We start from the raw sequence: 26,212 nt of genomic DNA, 5'->3' as shown, positions 1-26,212 counted from the left end.
ATATAAATAAATTATGATTTGGGAGGTGCCACTCTGAGTCTTTCCCCCCTCCACACTCTCCCCTCATCTCTTTTTTTGCAGAGGTGAATGAGCCATCCCATTAATCACCACAGATAAAATGTTTTCATCATCTCATGTCAACACTAAACTTTTTAATGGGGACATTTGACTGATGGCCACAAACTAGATGACACATTAAATACATGATCATAATTTGTATTGTTTTGAAAAGTTTTTATGTTGATGAACATCATCCTGATGTTTTGTGAGAGGGTGGTATAGAAATACTTTTATAAATAAACAAACATTTGCACATCAGTAAAAAAAATCTAATCTAGGTACAGCATGATACGGGTAAACTATTTCTTCCATGCTATTTCCTCCCCCAGAGTTGAGATTTGTCCTGGGAGGGAAACTGTCCTGAGTGCAAGTAGCACCTTCCCTTCTAGGAGAAATTGAAGCTAATTTCCATTGGAAAATAGTATGGGAAAGGGTTAAACATCCTCCCCTCCTCACCACAATCCTGATCTGGATCAAGTCCCCCTTCCTTGCTATTTATTTATTTGCTAGCTTTAAAAAATTAAAGTATTTGAATATAATCACACATTTAGACTGCAACCCTGTATACAGACACACTTACCTGAGAGTAAGGCTCACTGAAATCAATGAGATTTACTTTTGAACAAGACACATATAGGATTCTATTGTTAATGTATTATCTAAATTGGCTTATTGAGTGTTGGCTCATACAGGTAGTGTCTCCCGGGTGATGGTTTTTTAGAATGCAGCTGGGCACCTGTAGGCACAAATGGACTTGGATGAAGCTGATGATATGAACTGTTATCTCCATATGGTGTGTGCATATATGACTCCAGATTGTGTGATTGTAGCAACTCTTTTCTTAAAATTGCCATGATTGTACAAAACATGGAGGATGCTTCTAGATGCCTTTATGTGGGAACTGCATGCTGAATGAATTTGGCCTAAGTGTTGGGTAATCAAGAAGTGAGACATTAAGTGATCTTCATACATGTGTGTATCACTTCTGGATATATTCTGTAAGGGATAGAAGGTCTTTTTATTCAGGAAAGCTCTTCATTGCTGAGGAAAAGCAGAGGATTATTTAGCAGATAGATTTATACATGCAGAACTCCAACTTAGCATGTAGTAGTGGCGGCCCTTAGTTATACAAGGGCCAGACAAGATATTAAATTAGACCTATGAATATGGAGCTCCTGATGAAATGTTTAAGCCTGCATGTTTCCCCTCTGTAGCTACTAGAAGCTCCAGGGAAACAATCTAGATTGGAGATGTGGTGTGGGGAAAGAATTAGACTCCCCTGCCCTGTACCAGCCTGTGGTGGCTGCCACGATATTGTTGTTGTTGTTGTTGTTGTTAAACATTGGGATCTTCAAACAGGAGTTCGGGCATAACACATACCTTTGTTATGCGTTTTGCAATTTAACCCTTTACATGTTTACTCAGAAGCAGACATTCAATTGACTTCAGTGGTACTTACTCCCAGGTAAGTGTATATAGGATTGCAGCCTTGACTATGTAGGCTTCAGGTAGACAGATAATGTCTTAGGATCAAGCTAAGGACTATTAAATTCAATGGTATTAAAATTGTGCCTATCCAATTATATCAGCTTAAACTGCAATTTAAAGAACTGTTGGCAAGCTGTTGGGGGAGCCATGATGCATGTTTTTTCCAGCAAAAGTCCATAATTGTATACAAACTCATTGCATTTAACTCCAAAATGGTGTGAAGGCTCTTCCCAGAAACTCAGGGCAAAACATTATATTATTATTATGTCATAAAACACTACCTGTCATCAGTGACTATAAAAGCTCTTTGAAGGCCTTATTAAAATGAAAATCATTAGTCAAATGAACTTTAATGATCCATTGTGTGAATACATACTTAGAGGAAGACTTGATTAAATCATAATATATGTTTTATGCCTGTTTGCAAAACATGGATCCCAGTAAGTATACTTAACATGGCAGTCTTTAGTAAATGCTACATAAAGATAATTAATTCAAATTAAAATATAAGCATTAGTGGTGTTATATCTCTTAATCCTAAACAATAAAATAAAACAAATTTTGCACAGTGGTATTTATCAAATTTTTGATGCAACAATAACTTGGCTACTCCTCCAGGAGACATTAAAGTTTCGATTTTTCTCTTCCTTATTCAATACAACCTTGTGGAAATATAACAACATGATATATTTCTTTCCTATTGAAGTGTTTTCCCTATTCAGAATGCAGCATAGGAAACATTGAGCTTATGACGTGCGTGACTTGACATATTTTATTGCACTAATTTCACCTTCACTCCCCTTTGTACTACTCGTTACTTTCCAGGATAAAAGTTTGCAAACTATGTACTTCAGCAACAACAGAAAACCTGTAAGCATTGGGATCAGCAAATACAGGAAGGGATCACCTTCTATAATATGATGCAATGTTACCATTCTCAGGGTTGAGCCGACATGACCTTCAGACTCAGGAGCATTGGATTTAAATGAACTACTCCAGCAAAAAGCATTCCCATCTTGAATGAGCAAGATCCAGAGAATCCTCTCATGCAACCCTAAGGAAACACATAAAGTGATCACAAGGCCACATAGGCTACCCCATCCCCAGCCATGCTTTCAGTGAGCTCAAAAAGGAGCTCTACAGATCTTCTCCCGTAACCGTCCTCCATGTAAGGTGGGGAAAAACATAATACACCCAAGATCCCTCCTCAGATGGAGCATCCCTATGTGTGTATTGCACTATGTATGTGAGTACTGACCTTTCTCACATATGATGAACATGTGGGCACAACTGGCATGTGCTCCTTCCTCAAGATGACTTGAAAGACGATTATTTGAACACTGTTGTGGTGCCATGTACCACTTCATGGAACAACATGGCTGCAGAAGAAGCTTACCTGACTGTCTGTCCATATGATAATTACAAACATGCATGCAGGCATATATACCTGCACATAGAATTCTATATTCAAGGAGATGACAAGGTGAGAACCTCAGTGAAAATTAGCCTTAATCTGTTCCTTGATTCATTGAACAGGGAAACAGTGCCTGGTCTCTAAAGTTCCTGGCTTAAACCCTAAAAATAAAAGAGGTCTGCAAAAAAAGAGTGTTGTCTCATTGGCCCTCCCACATCTTCATTCAACACATACATGGTTGTGTTCTGTTTTCTATGCTATTTAAGGGATGCCCACCTCAGTGGAGCTCCAGAACAGTCCCAATGAGGTCATAACAAAGTGGTCTAGACTCTGAAGCATAAATTAGGCACAAATAATGAAATTGGCCTTTCAACATGGGTATTATATTTGAGAAAATATCTTATAATTACATCAGTATATTGTGGGATGATGACTGCTCTTTATTTCAAACAATTTCAATATTGCATAGAGCTCACTAAAGGAGTCGTGGTAAGTTGATTCCTTTCTGAGTACTCATACATGGTTGACAAATAAGTAGAATTAAGAATTAAAGTGATGGACAAAGTATCCGCCCATGGCCATAGACTGAGAAAGGATGCTGGTTATAATAGACCATTGGGCTGCTGGATTATGGTGATGTTTAGTTATGTCATATTTACTGCCACCACAGTAAATCAATCTCCCTTTAATTAAATGCAAAATGATATATTCTTTTAACATAGAAAAAGTAAATAGTATTTTTAGAGATGATGATGTGTTGTTATGCCACCCACATTCAAACAGCTCTGCCTGGAAGTCTAACTTATTTCATAGCAACTTTGTTTTTGGGAAGGTGTTTGGTAATGTTAGGTGATTGAAGTTAGGTCATGTCAAGGAGACTGAGTCTGTACTCCTGTACACAGTTCCCTGGAAATAAGTCTCATTGAACTCAAGGGGATTTATTTCAGAGTAGACAAGCATAAGATTACACCAATCTCTATCAAGGCAAATGCCCAAGTTCATATGACAGCCCTGCTAGAGATCCACTTATATGAATGAAAACGGCATGGCAGTTGTACTATGTGGATTACACCCAGTTTCCTGAGAAATAAAGGGCTCCCTTTTTTTTAGTTTTGTGTGAGTGAACTGTTTTATATGCAGCATATGCCCTCAGCCCATGATGATGGGTTTACAGTGCTATGTTCATCATACTAAACAGGCCTAGCTAGTTTAATCTTAATCAGTTTAAACATCTGTCATAAATTCAAATGATTTTCCTAAAGAAAGAAAATCAATGGAAAGAATCACCTATATTGATTTGGCTGGTGGTTTTCATCCATTGTGTGGTTTTTAAATATTCATGACAAAATAAAACCCCAAGTAACTCCTACTTAAAAAGAGGGAGCTGCCCCCCCTCGGTTTTTGTTACATAATTAAAACAGAAGTGTGGTGATTGGTGAGATATTTTTTATGAAAGGATGACAAAGGGATACCGGTGGTTTTTAAATAGTTTTAGCTTACAGGAGCGGCTGTTAATTTTGTCAGCAGAGTTGCAGGTGAAATAATGCACACTGGATAAATAGTCTGTATTGGTTTAACTGAACATAATATATAGTGTGTTCTGGAGTTGTTTGTCTCAATAGACTATAGTAATCAAAAGTAATGAACCTATTATGTGCAGGACCTTGGAGAGCATAGAACGGCAGTAAAAGTGTGGCACATAAAAGGTTTATTAAAGGAAATTAAAGTCCATCATTGCCACACCTGCTCCCCTATTATAAGTCTATGGCAGGTCAGTGCCTTCAATCACTACTCAGCATCAGAGAACAGAGCTACGTTTGCCCATTACCATTGCAGTCACATTGCAACCAACCCTGACTAAGGTTTGAATGGCAGCAAGCAACCATGAGCAAGTTTTAATTTCTGATCAGACACCTTATTTTTAATCTGTGTTGCTAATCATTAGCTATAAATAAGGCAAATGAAAATATGATGTTTTGGTTCTGTGTAATGTGTGTGTGTGTGTGTATAATATGTATATGTATTTTATATACATATTCTGATTTCACAAGACAAACACAGAAGCAACTGAGTTATTCAAGTATTTGCATAACATTTTCAAAAATCTGTTTGAGCATTTGACTGCTTGTTTATTCCTGTAAAGAGCTATTTGGGTCATATGTCATGTACCATATGTTCTGTGTCTCATGTAGCCCTCTGTAATAATTAGCTGGGGAAAAATAGAGAGGCACACAAATGTTGTTTCATCTTTCAATTGGTTAACTCAGTCCTTTTATTCTTCTTCACAATCCTGAAGAGAGATGTCTTCCTTTGCTTCATGTGGACTTTTCCATAAATCTCAACATATGTAGGTTTATCCTTCAGTATTTGACTGAGGAAAGTATATTCACATTTTTTAAAAAACAAAACGACAATTTGGTAAACAAAGGGGTAGAGGGAACAAATGTAACGGGCAAACTCTCTCCATATTTAGACATTTGGTATTTAGTTACAAGCCTCAATTTCATTTCAGACAGCCACTGTTTTCTTCCCAAATAGAAGGCGTACAGAGAAGCTACCATATAAATGCAAGAAAGTGGTGCACATAGTGAGTAACAGTATGATATAGATAAATTTGCATTCACAGAGTTTGTTGAATAACTTACATAACCATTTTTAGATAGTGAGTGGAGAGATGAGTGGCTGAAATCTGAGGCCTGCTCTACACATCATCCTAGCCGTATGGCATATCCACACAATTCAGAATCTTCTGTTTTTCCTTTTGAACACACTGTCCTTCCATGACTTACTGTCCCATCTATATGCTGATGAAACCTGGCCCTACTCTTTACCTCAGAATGTTCCCTCTAATACCCATTACTACACCTCCAACTCCCTAGTCCAGCCTTTCCCAACTAGTGGGCCACCAGATATTGTTGGACCACAACTCCCATCAGCCTCAGCCACCATTGCCAATGGTCAGGAAAGATGGGAATTGTGGTCCAACAACATCTGGTGGTCCACTAGTTGGGAAAGGCTGCCCTAGTCGTTATTTCCACTTGGATATGCAGTTTATTACCATCCCAAAATATCTAAGACCTCCTCTTGTCATATACTTTTCATATCCAGTGACAATATCACCACCCACCCCATGGACAAGGCACAAAGGTTGGCTTGACCTTTTTCTATCTCCTTTGCTTTCCATATTCAGTCTGGTACCATGGCATGTTGAATCTCTTGGCACCCATCACTAAACTATCACTTTTCATCTGTCCCCTTAATAAAAACTCAGGCTTCTGTCATCCCCCACGATGGCCAATGCAATCTTCTTCTCTCTGGCCTTCCTTTATGATACCTTGGTCCTCTTGCCTCTGCTATTGCTCCAACCAAGTAATGCCCCTCTCCTTAAATCTGGATTTGTCCTCTTCCAGATCCAGCACAGATCCTTCCCATCAAAGCTGTACACAGAGCCCCTCTTTATATCTGCACCCTCATATCCTGATGTATTTATGTCATTAACTTTAGCATCTTCAGCTTCACCTCAGCTATCCAAAGTTCTCTTGCTCTCTTGAATGACTCTGCCCCTTGCTCTTCTCTAACACTTATTCATGGGGCTTCCATCCAGAACACCTATATGATGCCTCCTCTGCCTCTGTCTTACTTTCATTTCTTCCTCTGAACACATTTCTTTCTAAAATTCTTTGGCATAACTTCTCCATCCTTATTCCCTTATGAAACTAAGCTTAGGTATGTACCTCTAGCCACTTTAGCAGTATTGTGTTTAGTTCAGAGGTTCCCAAACTATAGTCCATGGACCACTAGTGTTCCGCAAGCTTCATTTAGGTGGTCCCTGGTGTGTTTGTGCATTTGTGGTTGAAGATAAGAGATGGCACATCCATCACATTAAATATATTGATTTTAAGTGTATTTTATTGCTTCCTTTATTTCTTTTCTTTTATTATATTACAAAATACAATACTGTACATGAGAAATAAAAAAAGCAATAAAAATACAATTTCAAATCATACAGCATCTAGCACAGCACATTGCAACTGCTGCAGCAGGAAGAGAAGTTCATTAAGTGGTCCTCCAAGACCCTCAGCAATTTTCATGTGGTCCATGGGGAAAAAAGTTTGGGAACCACTGAGTTAGTGGAAAGGTGTGATTTAAATTATCCTAGCAAATAGATAATTGAACTGAGAATATATTTGTCCCCTTCCACCTCCATCTTCCTCCCTTCTCTCTGCTGCTTCACCTCTGATGTTTCTTTGGAAAGCACTATGCACATTGATGGTGATGACAGACAGACAGAGAGATAGAACAGTAGGAAAAACAGCAATGTCTCAACCTGTATCTGCTCACTTTAAAATTGTGCAACTTGGCGGGGGGGGGGACAATCCAGTCTATCTTGAAGAGTATGAAGACTTGAGTGTGTGTGTGATCTGAACAGAATCTGCAAATTAATACTTCTCAATCCTTCATTGCCTAGCACAGTCTTCACCAAAGGCCATGCTTGCTGCAAGTGGTGAGAGTTGTAGTCCAAAACATCTGGAGGGCACCAGGTTGGCAAAGGAAAGAAAACACCTAATTCTACTGTACATAAATAATATCTTCATGCTCCTCAAGATAGCCCATGTTTTCTTCTTGCATTCTAGATACCCATCTCAGATGTGGAACCATCTTGGAAAACACCCAGATCACAATGTGATGACCATGTATAATTGGCAACATTTTAGAAAATATATGTATAAAAAATAAAAATGCCATGTCATACAGGAATAAGTATGAAATGTGATTTCTGAGGTTTAGGTTTACGTACCTTAAAATATATGTTGTGAAAACAAAGGTAGGCTTAGTGAAATTTGTGGAATTGTTTAAACATTCAGTTTACATTTCATATGTATTCTAGTTTTACACACACAGTAAACAAACAAACCACCAATGGTTAACTTTAATTTAGAAAATCCCTGAGCAAGCTTGGGAAGCTCAGGTACATCTAACTGGGTGACAGTTCTGACAAATGTTTTTTTTTAGTTTCTAGAAAATCAGATGGTTGTTGCTGGAATATAGATATGCTACTAGAAACATTTGGACAATGTGCTTCATGCTTTGTCCATGCTGTCGTATGCTGCCTGCCACTATACAAAATTATGTGTAATGTTATGTGTAGCTACTTCCTAATATTGTTATGTGTCTCCCAATGCGGCAAGAAGTTCCAGAGACCCCCACTTACACAGGGTTGGTAAGATCTCTACTTTGGAGGAGACATCACTGAGGAGCACAGTGTTCACATATTTTTTTAGTTTATTTACAAATATACAAGTTGAGACAGATGGAAACAGATGGCATAGCAATCCTATAACCAGGAAAACATCCACCCCTCATCAGATCTCCAGAGAGGCAGCCCCAAAAGGTGCTTCCCAGAGCTGTAAACTAGTTTTCTTTATCACAATCTGTCTGATGGTTTATGAGTCTATCACCTTGCTGAAGCTAGGCAGGTCTAGATCTGGTCTGAATGGATCTGAATGGATGACTGCCTAGGAACCATAAGTATGCCTCTGTGGCTTCCAAGATAAGACAAAAGTCAGGATGTAAATGTAAGAAAACATACAAACTTCAGCTTCTATTCCTCATACACAGATTGAGACTACATCATCTGTGGTTGGGGCAGGAAGAGATATGTCGCCTATTCCTTTCAGAACTCTCAAGAAAGATTCAGCTGTTTTCTGGTTTTTTGAGAAAAAAAGTTCTAGTCCATTAGCTAAACCATTGGCCAGATAAAGGATCTGGGTGGAACACCTGGCCCTGATCACTGAGGAACTTTCAGTAATCCTCCTTCCTTATGAACTCTTTCCTGTCCAAACCCAGAGTCCTTCACAATAATCAGATAGAGATGCCATATGAAATATGCACCAGTGGGTTGTGTACTTGTGCTGTAATCTGGAGCAAAATAGCTCTTTATGGCTTTGTGGTTGGAATTTGAGAAGAAAGGATTAATTTAGAATAGGCAATATGTTATCCAACAACCACAATGATCCCTCAAAAGATTTTTCCCCAGAATCACCATGACATGGTGGGTGGGTCACCACTTGGTGACAATGAAGGTGTCCGTGGTGGTGGTAGACTGAATGTAGCCATATGTCATATATTTTCTGCTCCCAGATGAAACCATGATACACTATATTTGCTTCTTTATATATGTGAGGAAATGTTGCCAAATTAAAACAGTACTATTCAGAATTATCTCATGAAAATAAATTGTGTAGAATTTTAATTTTCACCAAGGGAAAAGATGAACAGTTCAGTATACACTGAGATTTTCCCAAGAAAAAAATGCCACAAAGAACAAGCAAGAGTCACATGCTCCTAAGTAAAATAGCTCAAGAACTTCTTGATTTGTTCTGTTTTGTATTACAATGTAATCCTATACATGCCTACCCAGACGTTAAGTCCCATTGAGTTAAGTGGAGCTTACTTCCAGGTAAGTGGGTATGATATGGCAGCTTTAACTTCTATTCTGCTGTGAGAGAATATCTCATGTCTCTAATCATTGGACCTTAATCCACAAACTAAATTTAATTTTACTTTCTCCTGCAAATTCTTTCACCATGGTCATTTTATTAAGCATATATTTGTGTTTGTCTCAGGATTTCAGTCTTTCATTGAATTATATTTAAATGACTAAAAACTTCATTGGGAATCTCAATACCTTTTTTATTTGAGAGATTTTTGTTTGTTCTCTAGATTAAAACCTGCCACATTTTTTTCTGGTTCAGTTCCAGGACCAGTATTTTTCCAGCTCTTGCTTTGATACAAACAAACAAACATTTAAGAAACTGCCATTTAATCTCCTATGAAGTTTTGACTTTTCAGCCTACAATTTTCCTTAGTGCTGATAGACTGGGGGAAGGTATGTCTTCACCTTTGGTTTAATAGGGGACTTCCTCACTTTCTAGAATTTTTTATTTATTTATCTGTTTTGTAGAGAACAATGTATTGAACCCAGATGTTCAGATTTGACAAGATGCTCTTAAAGGTAGTTGATTGGATCTGTTTTCATGTAATTCCATGAGGTTCTTTGGTGAGGGAAGTGCAGCAAAATCTATCCTACTATTTTGCATTCAGTTGTAGTCCCATCATTAAAACTGACCAACAAATATTAAGCATATAGGGTTTTACTAGCTGAATTATTTGTGTTAGGCGGATCTGTGGTGGATAGGGATGGGGCAGAAATTCAGTTTGGTACACGTTTTCAAGCAAAACCCCCTAATTCACACTTCCTGAAATGATATGTGAACCAAAACACATCCATCCTTCAAAATCCACACATTTCCAAATTTCATGATGCAGTTCTCTATCTAAATAATGGGTTCAAAATGTGCATATTGAAAGAAAGTGTGTCTAAAATGCATATATTTGTAAAATAACATAAAAATAGTATTGTATTAGAAAACATTTATTGCAAACATTTTTAAAAAACACAAACTGATGTGGAATTCTAGAGAACTGGACTTAAAATTGGCAAAAATGAGAAATCCTAGTGGTGGCTAAAATGTCTTTCTGAAATTGCATTAATGAGTCCTTCATAGTTTTACTCCCTGTCTGACTAACTTCACACCACATCTGTGCACAACTTTGTACAGACTGTAGAATCAACATTGCTGTATGCCTAGTAATGATGTTCCTAGTGTAAAAGCACAAGACACTCCCCATTGCACCCATGTGATGATGTTCCAAATTCACTTCTACAACTGGTATGACCCAGCAATGGATTATTTCAGTAGCTACTGAAACCAAAATGATCAAACGGCTGGAGTATCTTCCATATGAGGCAAGGCTAAAGCACTGGGAATTTTTTAGTATCGAAAAGGGATGAATGGGGAAAAGGTTTGTGTGATATGTAGGAAGTGGATACAGAAAATCCCCTCCCCATCTCCCATAACACCAATATTTACAGTTACTTAGTGAAATTGATTGGCAGTAGATTTGGAACAGACCAAATAATGGACTTTTCCATGCATAACATAATGAATTTATAGAATTCACTGCTATACAATGTATTGCTAGTGTGGCTTTAAAAAGGGACTGACAATTAGAGGGAAAAATCTTTCAGTGGCTACTGGGTATTATAACTAATTGGAGCCTCCATATTCCGAGGTTGCTGCAAGTTATCAACAGAAGCATGTGGCTGACCAGTATGGGATAGAGGATGCTGGACTAGATGGATCTTTAATCTGATCCAGCAGGGCTCTTCATATGTTCTTATGATCCCACCATCAGCAGCTATTTAATCTCACTGGGATCAGAACATAAATCTTGTAGACATTGGCACTTGTCCAAAAAAGAATAATTAGCATTTGCTTAATTAAATATTTTTCCGTTACAGATATCTTCTGAACTCTACTTAAAAGTTATTCACAGATGGCGTTTTATCTGAGTGACAAGATTAATAAGTTCTTGGCCTATGAAAACTTTGTAAAGACATGTGAATTATTCTCCCACCACCGCCTCCAATGGTGAATAGAATTAACTGAAGACTTTCTGTTACTGTTACAGATGGATGCAGATGGTGAAGATAAAAAGCTATGCACACGTTCAAGAGGAACCAAGGGTGAGTTAGAAGACCTCTTCTACGACCCTCTGCCCATCACACCATGAAATGTAAATTTATGCACATGGTCCCAAATGTGTCGTCAGTGAGTCCACACCTTCCTTAGGGCTCATTTTAATCAAGCCAGGATGCAAACTACAAAGTTTAGGAGGTGAAATGTTATTAGATGTGTGGGAGAGTGAAAGGGGAAAGAAAAACACATGAATGTATGATAATTTCACATAGATAATCTAAAAATCCAACTAATACTGTTGGATATTTTGACACAGAATTGCTGTGAACGTGCAAACAGCGGTTTTAATAGGTATCGTCTCCAAAATGAGAATGATCCCCTTCAAATTATATGCTAACTGTGGCAAACCATGGGGATACATTTTACTGTTTTTCTGCTTCCTGTTGAATCAATTCTGCTATAGGCAAGTAGAAAAATGCTTAAATTGTAAAGCTTTTGGCTGAAAACACTGCAATGATCCTAATGTTTTTAAATTTGTCTGTTCAAATGTATGATAAAAAAGTTAAACTTTCAGTTTCTCTCTCATTGGGTGAGGAACAGATGGCAATGTAATATTGAAATTAAAAGGCCCCTTAATGATCTAAACATCTGGAAAACATGATTGACTAGTAATACAACCCCTCAAGGAAAATAACTTTTTATTATAATTGGTAATGCTTTTTGTGACCCTTGATTGTGAGTGGGAAATGGGCATATGTAAAATAAAATAGAGAGAGGTATTTTACCTTCAGTTGAAACAGATTTTACTTACAGAGTTTGTGGCAAAACTTAAATGACTAGACGTACTACTAACAAGTCTAATTTGCCAGTGCAATTAATTAACCACATAAGCCCTAAGGGTGTTTTCACACATGACCCTCTAAAGTGCCTTTCAAACATCTATTTATTTATGCCCTGTATGAATGTTGCTAATGCAGTATAGAGAAGCCCAAGTTTAAATCAAACATATATCCTGAGCAATATTTATTTAATTAATTAATTTCTGTACTGTCCTTCCTCCCAGAAGGAGCGCAGGGCAGCAAACAAAAACACTAAAAGCATCGTAAAGCATCTTAAAAACAAAAGTCTTTAAAACATATTAAAACAAAACATCTTTTAAAAAACCAACTTTAAAAACATCTTAAAAAGCAATTCCAACACAGATGTAGACTGGGATAAAGTCTCTTCTTAAAAAGCTTGTTGAAAGAGGAAGTAGCAAAGACTGTTTCTGGGGAAATGCCCTAAGAGTTTGCCAATGCTACAGGGTAGCATACAAAGCTGGACGAGAGCTCATTCTTTCCCTGAGATAACATCACATTGAGAGCAGGAAGTCAGCTAGGCAGACAGCAGATCCCACTCTGATCTCACAGCCACCCTCCCAACCTATGCAGGTACATGAGGGATCAGCCCCGACCCACTGATGTATTTAGATTGCAATACACAGCCCATTGTTGCCCTGCCCTAGGGATGGAAAGATCTGTCAGTTTCAGTTCTCTCAGCTTCTCATTTTTCTAATGTCAAATTCAGTTCTCTACATTTCTACAGTGATCTGCAAATTTCTTTTTAAAAAATCCTCATGAAAATTCTCCACTAGTTTAGTGTGAATTTCTCCAAATACATTTCTGTAGTTTTCACAAAGGTACACATTTTTGCAAGCCATTTCTCATCATTTCATGCCTTTTTGCATGCGATTTTCATTCATGTATTCATTCTTATGCACACTTTTCCCTAATATATGCATTTTTGTAAATCTTGTTATTTGGCAAACTGCATACCAAAATTCTAATAAATGTGAATTTTGAAGGATGACTTTGTTTTGGTTCTCATATTGTTGCGGAAATTCTACTTGAAATGCGAACTGAATTGAAATTTTCAGCCATCCCTACCCTTTCCCACAGGCACTTGAAGCTAACGGGAGAAATCAAGTCAAGGCGGGTAAAGTCTGGTCACACTAGGCAAGGTCAGGTCATTGCAGTCAAGGTTCGGTCAAACAGGTGTTAATACATACATATTTTTATACAGTTATATACAATGATGTATATTATCTATTTATGTACTGGTTACTTTAGGAAACCTAGAGTTTATATGCCTATAATATACATATTATACATATAATAATGCATTTAATACATGAGAATTGTTTGTATATTTAGTGGAACTGGTAAAAAAATACTCATTTCTACGTGAGAGCAAGGAGAGAATTGGAAATTAGGGGAAAATCTATGCTTGACATTGAGATTTTGGGGAAGTTCCATCCTTAAGCTTACCTTGGGGAAACAGAAAAGTATAAGATGGAGGAAGAGCTTCAGTAGCAACAGGAAAGGCAGAAAATGATGCTCTGAATGTCTTTTCCTGGCAAAGATGATAGGACTGGACTAAAGTCCCATTGTCTAGTAGAAAATGATGACAGAAGGGGAATAGTGGCCACTGGAGCTTCTTGAGGTCTCAAATCAGACATTCAAGGTGGCTTTCTTAAACATTTGATCTGAACACTCTAAAAGCCCCTCTTGTTTTCAGGGTGAGCAAAAAGTTGCTCACCAACTTGCTGACCAACTTTTAATCTGAATGTGCTTCCTGAATGCATTTGAGTTGAGATAAGCACAGTACAGGCATGTCCTAAAATGGATATGTTCACTTAATACTGACCATTGGGGTGACTCCTTCCTTTCCATTATAATGTTCTGGGCAAACAAAGATTTTAAAAGTTTTGACCAGTTAGAGGTACTTCACATATTCCTATATGAAAGGTGCATGCATGTAAAAATTAATGTGTAATCCATGAGTAAATCACCAGAAAGTGCATGTTTTCACTCTGTAAATCAACTGTTACACAAGCAGTCATCATGATCCGTATGTGGATGGCATGTACTTTCTGGTGATTTATTCATGGATATGGTCCTGACTTCCATGTAGGAGTTTTGTTACCCATTGTACCAAATCCTGCAGCCAAGAGAGGCATGCTGTGCCTGAGAGCTGTGGTTACTCAGTCCAAGCTGTGTTCCTTCTAGCTTACTGATGGATAGTGAATCACAATATTGTAAAAAAAACACAACAGAATCTTTTGGGGGTGGGGTGTACTTCTACTCCCCAGAAGTGGGACAATGGATGTTGCACAGGCAACATGAATAATCTTTAGAACTACCTTTTGGCTTTTTCAATATGCTGCATAGCCAGCTTTTTTCATTCCCAAATCAAATAATTCCTGATTACTTTTGTAGGACCTTATATATCAGTGTGGGTTAATGGGGTAGCACAAGGTTTAAAAAGCAGTCTAGGGCCACCATTTGCTATGCTTGTGGCAATGGCTCCATTTAAGGACACAAGGGCCAAGAATCGGTGGAAAAAATAAGTTGCCCACTCTCACCACCCTACATTGCTCAGGCAGCTGCCATTGTAGACAGTGAAGCAAGGGATGGTGTGGTGCAGGGATGGCCAGCATGGCCAATGATCAGGGCTGATGATCAGACTCTGCTCACAAGGTTGGGTCATTTGAGCATTACCCAAGACACACAGAAGCTTCTCGTAGAAGAGTTGCTGCCACATGGTTAAGGTGCTGTTTAATGGGATCCTTAATTTGAGCTATTTCTGTGGGTAATAGGACAGGTGAATATGCATTCAGCACTGTTCCTTTTAAAAATTCTCTATTGATTAATAATTCTCATCATCATCAAGTTTATTGTAGGGCCATAGGCCAACACAAGATACAATACCAAACATTTAATATATATTAATAATTTAAAACAGTATTAAAAGTATATGTATATATAAATCATATAAAATTTAAAAACGTTGAATTGTGCCAAATCTAGTAAGCTCTCACATGGTAACAATCCAATAAGAATTAAATATAGGCTGCTATCTTGTTTGTAATTCTAAAACAAATTTAGCTCTTAATTTTTGAACCGCTAGTGCAAAGAGAGATACGTCATGAGTAATCTCTGGATTTAAGTCAGAGAGTAAGAGGAATATTTTGTCTACTTCCGTGCTCGTCCCGCCAATGTCAAACCACTTCCATAGCAGTTTTGCTCTAGGGATCTGGTATATTGGGCAATTTAAAATTATGTGTGGAAGGTCCTCTGCCCCATTATAGCCGCAAATACATTTTCTTTGATCCTTAGGAATGTTTAATATTCTTCCCTCCCTTTCTGAGTTGGGGAGAGTAAAAAAACGGATTGCCGTAAATGCATGCCTAATCATTAAAACAAAGCATAGTTGAAAATCTTTTTTCAAATAGACAAAAAGCTGCAGCTCAGTGGCAAAGCGCAGGCTTTGCATGCAGAAGAAAGTTCCAGGTTCAGTCCCCAGCATCTCCTGGTGGGGTTGGGAAAAGCCTCTGTCTGATATCCTGGAGAGCAGCTTCCAGTTAGATGGGTCAGTGGTCTGATTTGGTATAAGGCAGCTTCCTACCTTCCTAAATAACAAAGTTGAAATACTCCTACTTAGAGGTGTGTAAAAACCAAGTGTATCAAAAGAAAAGATTAGCGACAATCTTGATATGCCAAAGAATTAGAAACTTCCATCGAAATGTCCAGCTTTCCTTCCGAAACACATGACTATTCAAAATTTGTTTTACCACAGAAATGATTTACAGATAGCTATTTTTCAAAGGTTATTAAATATTCAACTGCAGGTGAATAAGGGATTTAAATTATCCAGTCCCTGTCATCAGTAATTCCATGGGCTTTTCAATAACATAAACCTGGAGAGAGAGAGAGAGAGAGATGTGTTTTTAAGAGCTTACTTTCTGTCTCCCCCTCCCCCTGCAGCATTTCTATATAGTTCAGTGAGATCAGGATCAATCCCCAAATGAAGTGAGTAATTGCAACAGCATAATGAAGTTACTGCTGCATATCTGAACATTGTAGTGAACCTCCATTTGATTGAGTCTGCAGGGAGCTACAGACTAACTGGCTGGGTTTCATTTAGCAGTTTCTAATCAGAGTTAATGCACTGCCATACTTTCTTTAAACATTTAAAAGGTGATATCTCTCATTTAGCAAGCTAGTTAAACATATTTAGGGCTTTAAATGCCTCTCTCTTGCACACACAGGCTTAATAGAGCAACAGCACTTCCCCAGAAGTGGGGCACCTGATGTTGCCTGTGCAACATGAGTAATCTTTAGAACCTCCTGTTGGTTTTTTCAGTATGCTACATAGCCTTGTGGGGCAGGTATTTGTAAACACCAGCTTTTTTCATTCCCAAATCAATTTATCACATGGGGGGCAAGTTTCCATGGGAATTGCACATTAAGTTTAGCAGTTGCCAGTAACAGTGATAATCTTGTAGTTAGGGGGAAATAGTTACCTGCGCTCTCCAATGGTCTCGTCAGAAATAGGCAGGTGCACAGATATGTATATGTGAACTGATTGTCTTCTTTTTTTAACTAACAGTACACGTGGATTCGATAGCACAGGAGCTCAGGTAAGATTCAAGAAATTTTGGCTTTGACACCAGAAATGCTGTTAAGTTCTGCATTGTTTGTATCTCTTACATAGCCAGGATAAATTGTGTGTCCGCACTGTTAAAAGCTATTTTTAAAAAAGTGCTTGTAAGCTTTTTAAAGTTCACCAGAACAATATCACAACCTATCAGGAAGTCCTTGTATGAGGAATTAAGGTCAAGGATGAGGAATCTATGGCCATCCAGATATTGTTAGCCCTCATTACCATGAGGATAGCCAACAGTGTAGAATGAAGATAGTTGTAATTCAGCAACATCTGGAGGATCATGCTTTAGGTAGTGCTGGTTGCTAAAAGAGGAGTCTTCTTTCCCTTCACGTTCTATCCCAAATTGGTCTGATGTGTGTCTTGAGCTGGGTATAACGCAGATCTCCTGTGTTTTCCTGACCTCTCTATCACTGCAAGCAGGCAGTTTTGCATGGAACTGAGCATGAAAATGTACACACACACACACCAATTCTGTTACCTAGATAGATGGCATTTATTTATTTGATTAGGGTCTATTAATGAACAATGCTGTAATTAGCTAGGTATAGCTAGCTATTGACAGTGACATTTTATCACAGAGGTGAGCAATAATGTCTGTGCTTCTGATGGCTGTTCAGCCTGCTCACCACTTTAAATCCATCCTAAATGTTAATAATGAGGAAGTGAAACACACCTCACCAGGGAGACTATTTCCTAAACAGGGAACCACTGCTGAGAAGGCCCTGTCATGGGACAGCATTAATTGGGCAGCACCCAGCTTCTCCTACAGCTACTACATAGTAAGAAGGCAGAAAATACTTTAAAATGCTAGGGAAAATAAAGAAAATGAACAGAAAGGAAGAACTCTGATGAGAAAGAAGGATGGAATAGCCTCAGGAGCCATCAGAGGTACATAGAATGAGGTCAGGGATTGCATGTAACCCCCCTCCCAAGCCACAGGTTGCTCACCTGTGCCCTAGGCCCTTAGAGTCAAACCTTTGAACTCACCCTTTCAGCTTGAGAATTTACACTGGGTTGGGCTGAGGGGAGTGGAAGGGTGCTGGCTTAGGTGGGGGTGTCGCTCTGACCAGCTCTTCCAGCTTAGTTGGCTGCTGAACATGCAGGTGGGCAGTAGTACCATCTGCAGGCTACCTGCCTGTGGTAGATAGCAGAAGGCCTCTAAATGAGCAGGGTGCAGGCAGGGTGCAGGCAGGGTGCAGGCAGGGTGCAGGCAGGGTGCAGGCAGGGTGCAGGCAGCTTGGGATCTACAGAATCCCAAACCTGTCTCACTGCCATTGCATGATGCTGTTGGACCTGATCAGGCTGAGGTCAGGCCCAGTCGTCTTGCCCCCCCTGCTGCAGAAACTAGTCTGTAGCGGGGAGCAGGAGCAGCTGCTGGAGAAAGGGTGGTGCTGCAGACCTGCCCCCCTGGCAGCAGCGTCACTTCCCCATAATGGGATAGTGTGGGGAAGAGGTCAGGATGGTGCAGGCACAGTGGGAGCACCAGATTGGTCCTGAACTGTCTGCCCTCCCTGCCACATAGTCCTACTCCAGTATGAAGCAGCAGTACTACTGCTGGGAGGCCAGATCCATGGTTCTGCCCCTCCCTGCTGGCCACTTCTTGTGGGGAACCTGCTGCACCCAAGGAAGCTCCCTGCATGATAAGAACCTTCCAACCAGAGCTTGGAAAAGTTACTTTTTGGAACTACACAACTCCCATCAGCCCAATCCAGTGGCCATGCTGGCTGGGGATGATGGGAGTTGTAGTTCAAAAAAGTAACTTTTCCAAGCTCTGCTTCCAACATATAAGTAGTGGTGGAACCAGGTAACAGGAATGAGTTGGGAGGTGGTGGAGCTAGCCTGAGTGCCCCTTGCCTCTTTCCTCATGCAAATTGCATAAAGAGAATAATGCCTTCATAGAGCTTTAAGAGTTTGAAAATTCTGCTAGGGTTCCATAGTTTCAGACTGTACTGACTAAACCTCAGAGAGGTTTTTATCAACAGACGAATTCTCAAATAGGTTTCTGTCAGGTGTCACAGATGTTAGTTTATACTGCTTATAATAGAGGTGTTCATGTTTCATGAAAAATCTCCTTTCTACATGGGTATTATGGTAGAGCTGGGTACTATGAACATATTCATGGCAAGTGAGAAATGATAGGACTGAGTCCTATGTAACTCCACAACATTGATCCCATGGTGAAGAGTAGCAGCTGCCTAACACCCTTTGTACAATCAACCAAATAGAAGGAGTAAGGCAGCAAGCCAACAGCACTATCAGTCATGATGAAGGATGCCAATAGTCTTGCAGCAGTAGAATGAACATCTGGCTGTACTCCATAGACTTTAGGGCATAGATCATACTGCTGGGGAATATTTTATCTCAGACAACTGGTGCCTGAATTCATACCACAAGGGATTAAATATGTGCAGGTATCATTCTTCATTCATTTGTATTACATCATATTAATATGCTAGGAACCATCATGTTTACATGACAGGGCCAGTTCATACGTTTAGCAGAATCAAGTGGTTTAGATTTTCCTGCACCATAGCACTTCATACTACAGTGGGAGGGGGGCAACTGATTAATTGAACATTCCCTCTCTGTACATACAAAATTGGCATGTTAGCTGGAAATATAAGCTGAACCCTTTTTCTTCATATGTTTGAGTGAATGGGAGACATGACTTTGGGGGTTTAGCTCCTGAATCATTTTGTTATAGTTCAGGGGAAGAATACTTACTGTACATGCCATCATTTAGGGCCAAGCAATTGGTAAAATGAAATTCTAAACCCTATTCACCACCTGAGAAGTAGAAGGTGGGGATGGGTAAATCTGTCTATTTTGATTTCTCTCAGTTTACACAGAATTAAAAATATTAAAAATACAATAAAAACAAAGGTCAATTGTTGAAAAAAAAAGCATCTTTTTAATTGCCTGCATAAACCTGGCAGAACAAGAAGGTTTTCAGCAGGTGCTTAAGTTAAAACAGAGGGTGCCTGCTGAATCTCTGTTGGCAGAGCATTCCAGAGAACTGGGCTGATGACACTAAAGGCTCGATTTCATGTTGATGTTAAATGAGCCTCGCCAACTTGGGGGATGAGCAGAGCCTCTCCTGCAGATGATCTCAGTGATCAAGCTGGGATATAAGGGTTCAAGCACACTTAACCCTCATATATGCATTTTTGTACACATTACTTGCCTGTAGAACTGCATTGCAAAATTCAGAGAAGGGTGAATTTCAAAGGATGGCTATGGTTCAGTTTGCATATTGTTTTGGAAAGTGTGAACATGGTAGGTTCGCCTGTAAATATGACCTGAATTGAATTTCTCCCCCATCACTAGTGGGAGGCAAGTTGGGGGGAAGCAATTATTGCTGCCATAAAGCATCCCAGAAGTGGTGCCAACTGTGTGGGTAGTTGATCATATGTAGGCTCTGGCCATGAGATCAGCCAAGTTCCCCAAGCAGTGTTGAGTTACCTCCCATAGCTAGATGTAGAGTGGGATTTAAAAAAAAAAAAAAGCTGGCTTTTTTCCATAGCCCACTTCCAAAATTTGGACCCTGTCACACTCCTGGTGTGGTCCACCCTCAGCCTCTGTGAACATTCCAATCTCTCCCTACAACTCCTCCTTCCTATTTATCTGGCAGGAGGAAGGCAGCAGAGAGGTCTCCCTGGAGGACTGCAGCATTACAGGCACCAAAATATCCTGGGGGATGCCATTTTTTCCCCAGGTCACCTGAGTCTTTAGAGTAAATAACAGGCAGCCAAGAAACTTCCGTTCCCAGGGTCACCTGACACCTGGTATTCTCCCAGGGAGGGAGGGAGGCACTCTGGTTCTGGTTTTAATCCAAGCTAAGAAGAATTTTGTTGTGAAATGCTGGCTGCTTCATAATGCAGATGATCATTACAAGCTGGACAATGTCACATTATGAGCTAGGCAATTACAGTTGGGCAACACCATTATCCACAATTGCTCCTCACATTTTTGGATCTGCCACAGGGAACATTTTTAAGCAGCGACCCATGTGGAAAAGTAGCTGTCTGTTTTTTCACTCCCAGATATATATTACTAACTTACTTAGATATTTTACCCTGAAATTATATCAGTACAGAGCATGGGCATTTATAAAGAGGCTACTCTACATTGCATGCCATTCACAGTACTAATAAAAGATTTATACTGAAATTCACCTGTTCTTATTACTACATCCTGTATGTCAACTATTCACATCACAATTAATTAAACCAGTTATAAATGTAAACCAATACTGCAATAACCTTTATAGGCCTGTAGTCTTTTAGGATCCTCCATAGTTTGTTTTTCCTCCATGTTTTAGACCCCTCCTTAATTAGCTATTTCTAAAAACCAGGATACAGTTCTGATAGCATCCAGTAATTCCAATAGCCTCATCCTAGCAAACTGCCAATTCAAGGGCACCCTTTCATGTTACTGCCAGGAGAAGGGGGTTCCTTTCTGTATGATTCTCTGTTGCATAGGTTAAGGTATACATCACATGTTATATTCTATATTGTTCTATATTGTTTTAAATTTTTAAATTGTGTTTTGAATTGTTTTTAAAAGATGTATTTTAAATTGTATTTGTTTTTAGTTGTTGTAAACCGCCCAGATAGCTTCGGCTATGGGGCGGTATACAAGTTTAATAAATAAATAAATAAATGATAGCCCCTTCTGACAGTACAACATCACCATGTTCTGACAGTATACCATGATTTCTTTTTAAAAATGTGTTTTTAAATTTGTATATTTGTTTTTAATGTTTTTAATTGTTGTAAACTGCCCAGAGAACTTCGGCTATGGGAGATATACAAATGCAATAAATAAATAAATCACCATGAACAAAGATGACTGTGTAAGAAGCAGTGGGATGCTCTGAACACACTGAGTTTTAGTTTGTATATAGATGTTTGGAGGGTCATGCTAAAACACAATGTGTGGAAAGTTCTGTGCTTACTGCCCCCTTATACAGGTTCATGGCAATGGTAGTTCGCTATCACTTCAAGCTATGGTTGCCAACCATTTAGAAAGAATTTATCTGAGCTCCACACTCTGGCTCCATCGCTGGACCAATCTGGGATCTGTCCTGAGATCTGAGGCCTCACCTAGGATTAGATGTTTTTATTTCAAAAGTTGCCCCCCTATAGCGTGATCCTTGTTAATACTACACATGCACACTCCACACCACACCAAACCGCACCCGGGGCAAAAGTGGGAAGTTTGAATAAAAGGGGGCCTTACTTTAGTTCAAACACAGAGTAGAATTTACTTGCTGAAACCGGGAATTTGTTTGCTTAGCTAACTTGTATCACCAAACTAAGGAATCAATAACGTCGAAGTTAACTTTGAGACAGCCAAAGTAACAGCATGCAACTTAAACTAGAGGTAGCAGTACAAAGATATTATCAGATTGTCAGAATAGGGTCCTGAGATGTTCTTCAGTATTTTAATAAATATGCTTGAGCTATTTTCATGGTAGAATACCTAATACTAAAAAAACTGGTACAATAAATTAGTAAAAACCATTGCCTTTCCAAAATTATATCCCCCACTCCCAAGAAATGATGAGCTCTGGGTCTTCTATTAACATAGGTGGTGCTATAGATGTGACCAAGCACCTTATTTAGAGTGCAAAAGTAACCACATCTACTGAGACGTAACGAGGCTTATTCCCAGGTAAGTGGGGTTAGGCTTGCAGCCTAAGGCTTCTTAGTAAACCATGTGCATTTGTTGTTTGCCCAAAAGATGTTTGGGTTTTCCCTCCTTTATGCTTCACAATGAGCTCAAGGCATGCATAGATTTCATTATAACTGTATGCCTTTTTCCTGGGTTATTACCAACTTCCTATCATTCTGGCCTTTTTACATGCTTCTTGTTATTTCCTCAGTCATTTCACAGTCCAGTCGTTCCTTTTGGTCAGGTGGCCTATAATATTACTTTACTGTCTGAAACATCTCCAGCCTCAAAGCATAATGACTCGACAACATTATCCCTCCCTCCCCAGGCTCCTCTTAGAAGGACTAATAAATTCCCAAGAAGGCTACACCACCTCCCTTGTTCCCCTTTTTTTAAAAAAAAAAAAACTTTTTTTAAAAGGAGTTATCCATTTGATACTGAAATTCCAGCCTGATTCCAATTACATCGTAACATATTTTCTTCTAAGTTGTTATGTATACCCCTCGCCCCAGCACTATCTCACTTTCTTCTTTGCCAAGGCTTTCATTTGTATATTTGCACGCTTTAATAACCTCCATGATGCTATTTGCCCTAATATCAGTCTTCATCAGTCCTGATTCCCTTTTATCTTCATTGCCATCCAAAGCTTTATATGTACTCCTTTCATCTCTTTTTGGTCAACGTGCTTGCCCTGATGTGATGCCAGCATAGGTTAAGTTAAATTCCTCCTCAGAACTTTGATTGGCATTGGGATGGAGAGAGCATTCATCTTGTTGAGTAGTAGCCTTTCTTTTTTCCCCTCCTCCAAATCATGTTGTATAACCCTATTGTACTGTAATGGGTCAAAAAAAAAAACTATAGGGGCTCAAGGCACCATGTGAGCAATAGAAATTCCTATTCCACAATCCTGGCAAAGCCTGGTATAGTGGGGCGTGTTTGCGGCCTGGGATTGATGTCCTGGCCACCATTTTTGCAGTGCGGCAGACATGGCCGCGCAGAGCCACATGGGGGGTGGGGCAATGCAGCTTACTTAAGCCCACACACCCACAATCCTTCCTCTTTGGCCTGCGACACCTGTCCCCCCCTCCCCTTGCTATGGTGTGATCAGCTGGTCGCTTCAGGGCCGAGTAGGAATTTTTGCCCTTTTCACCCTTGTTGGTGGGCAGGTTTTTTGCCTACTCCACACTGTGGTAGTGGGATGGAATGGGGCTAGAGGGGGTACTTGCTTAATAGGTTGATTTAGCTAATGTGGCATATCTAAAGTTCTTAACTGTATTTTGGTTGTAGTTGGTCACTTCGGCAGGAAGGTGCAGGAAGGGAAGCTGGTGAGGCACCTTTGGGGGTGATTGATGGCTCCAGAGGCCTGCAGTTCAGGGCTGTAGGCCTGGGGCAGGATATGGTCTGCCTTTGGGGCCAACTCACTTCATCCACCCGGAATTGTAGGGCCCCGGGGGTGGTGATGTGGAAAGGCTCCCCTACTCACCCTCGGGTGTGGTGGAGATAAGGGGTAAGCAGAATGGCTTGCCCTTGCTCCAGCAAGGGTGGTCACCCGATAGCTGTAATTAGGCATTTCAATCATAGTCTAGCTCCCACACCTATGTTTTGCCTCTGCAGGTTGTTTTAAGGGTTTAGTTTAAAGTTTAATAAAGTGGCCCATAGTTCAACCCAGCTCTTGTGTCCATGTATTTATTTCAACCCTTGGCTGCAATACACATGAGCCTTGAAGAAGAATCAATCCTACATTGCTGGGAATAGTAATAGATGAATACCATAAACATTGTTAGTCTTTTTATTATCCTGATGATTGGTTTCTGAGGGCAAATAAATATTGGCTTTGGGAGGGATTTTTTGTGTGGAAAGAATGGTGAAGATGTAAATGGTTAGCTCTGTCCTTCTACCACACTGCAGTCCCAGTTTACCAAGGGTGTCTGTGTGTGGGGGACACTCCCCCCAAGAATTCTAAATGTAATGGTGGATGGAGTGGGTTGAGAATGACCTGTAGTAACAATTTATAGACCTTGCTTCTCCCCCTCCCCCCCAAAATATTTCCAATGACACTCTTGGATCTCACCCACCTCCCATAGCTACTTTTGCTAAAGGAGAGTGGCCAGTTGTAAGCATTTGTAGTTTGGATTTGTGGTAATCAGGGATGTAGTCCTCTGGGGTTGCAGCAGATTGTAGACCTGTTACTTTTTTGGGAGTAGGCTCCTATTAAGGTCCATGTGTATGAGCCAATCAGCATAACAAGGAAGTGTATTAACATCTTGTCCTTTCATGGAGATTGGAGCCGATCAGAGTGAGAAGTGAGATAGCAACTGAGAAGACTCTTTTCAGTAGCTAACCCTCCCCTTTCATGCTAATTGGCCCCTAGGAATGTCTGTTGCAGTGGAGTGTGGACTTGCAAAAGGACAGGAAGAGCAAGAGAGAGAAGGGAAAGTGGAAAAGGGGGCATGGTGTGACTATTATAAAAGGACCCTGCACTTCTGAATTTGCCACTACACTACTGGTGGTAATGAATAAAGTCTGTGGTCAAAACCTAAGGGAGGGAATACCACCTGCTGTTACTACTACTACCACTACAAAAACCCTGGTGTAAAGGGGGAAAGTCCAGTTCTGTCAGATTCATGACAGGAGGACTCAGAAATCACCATTTGTGTGAAACTTGCTGTATGGCCCTTCATGTTAGGAGTGTTCACATATTACATTCAAAAAGTGTGCACTCTTTCACACAAGACTTGTTTGCGGGTTGTACTGAACACAGGTACCAGCTGTCCCTGCATATGTACAAGTGTTTGTGTGAAAGAGTATACACTTGGTCGTGTCTACATCTCAACTGTTTGTATACCCAGATGGTATGCTTGTTGAATGCAATATGTGAACATCCCTTCAAACATTTGTACATGCATAGGGACAGTTTGTACCTGTGTTCAGTGTAATGTGTGAACAACCCTACTATGTTCCTTCAAACTGGTGTTTTCTGGGCAAACATATCTCACAGTAGTTGCTCTAAAAAAAGTTGATTTTCATGCTAAAATGTGTCATTGATGATTTCAGTAATGCTGAGTCAATTTTTTTTACTACCAAAAGGTGTGTGTGTGAAAGTGGGAGGGTGCATGAAAACATGGGGTGGGGATTTGTGGGCAGTGAATTTTTGTTTTGAAAGGTTCATGTGAGGCTTGCTATTGGTGATAGTAGTGGTGTCTTCCATTCAGATGCCCCTATTATGGCACATCACCATCCTGAGGAGACTTCTTGGGGGAAAATGTTGGCCAGCCATGGCATGATAGCATTCCAGAAGCATTGTTAAGGGCGGCCACTGAAAATAGTGAAAATGATGAAAAAGTAAGCTGCAGCTGTCCCCAACAGTAAGCTTCTTCTGAAGCATTGGGAAGGAGAATACTGCCCCCTGAAAAAAATTACTGAAAGCTCCCCTCCCTGTTTCTGTGTCTGTAAATGGAATGGCGAATTTGGGCAGGGGAGGGGTCCTTTCATTTTAGCCCTACGTAAAACAACATTATAAAATTACTGAAACACCCTTTTTTAT

The 26,212-nt window shown here is 39.7% G+C and overlaps 1 protein-coding gene across 1 annotated transcript in view; it reads left to right on the top strand.

Annotated features, from left to right (window-relative positions):
• The window catches only part of ST18 (ST18 C2H2C-type zinc finger transcription factor), a 188,115-nt gene that overhangs the window by 52,138 nt on the left and 109,765 nt on the right, over nt 1–26,212 (top strand). The window contains exons 2-3 of the mRNA XM_061600648.1: nt 11,498–11,552; nt 16,936–16,966. Coding sequence (XP_061456632.1) covers nt 11,498–11,552; nt 16,936–16,966 — 86 coding nt within the window. The remainder of the gene's footprint in view (nt 1–11,497; nt 11,553–16,935; nt 16,967–26,212) is intronic.

The sequence above is a fragment of the Rhineura floridana genome, chromosome 1 (assembly GCF_030035675.1).
Source record: "Rhineura floridana isolate rRhiFlo1 chromosome 1, rRhiFlo1.hap2, whole genome shotgun sequence".
Lineage (NCBI taxonomy): Eukaryota > Metazoa > Chordata > Lepidosauria > Squamata > Rhineuridae > Rhineura > Rhineura floridana.
This window is presented reverse-complemented; position numbering and strand designations above follow the sequence as displayed.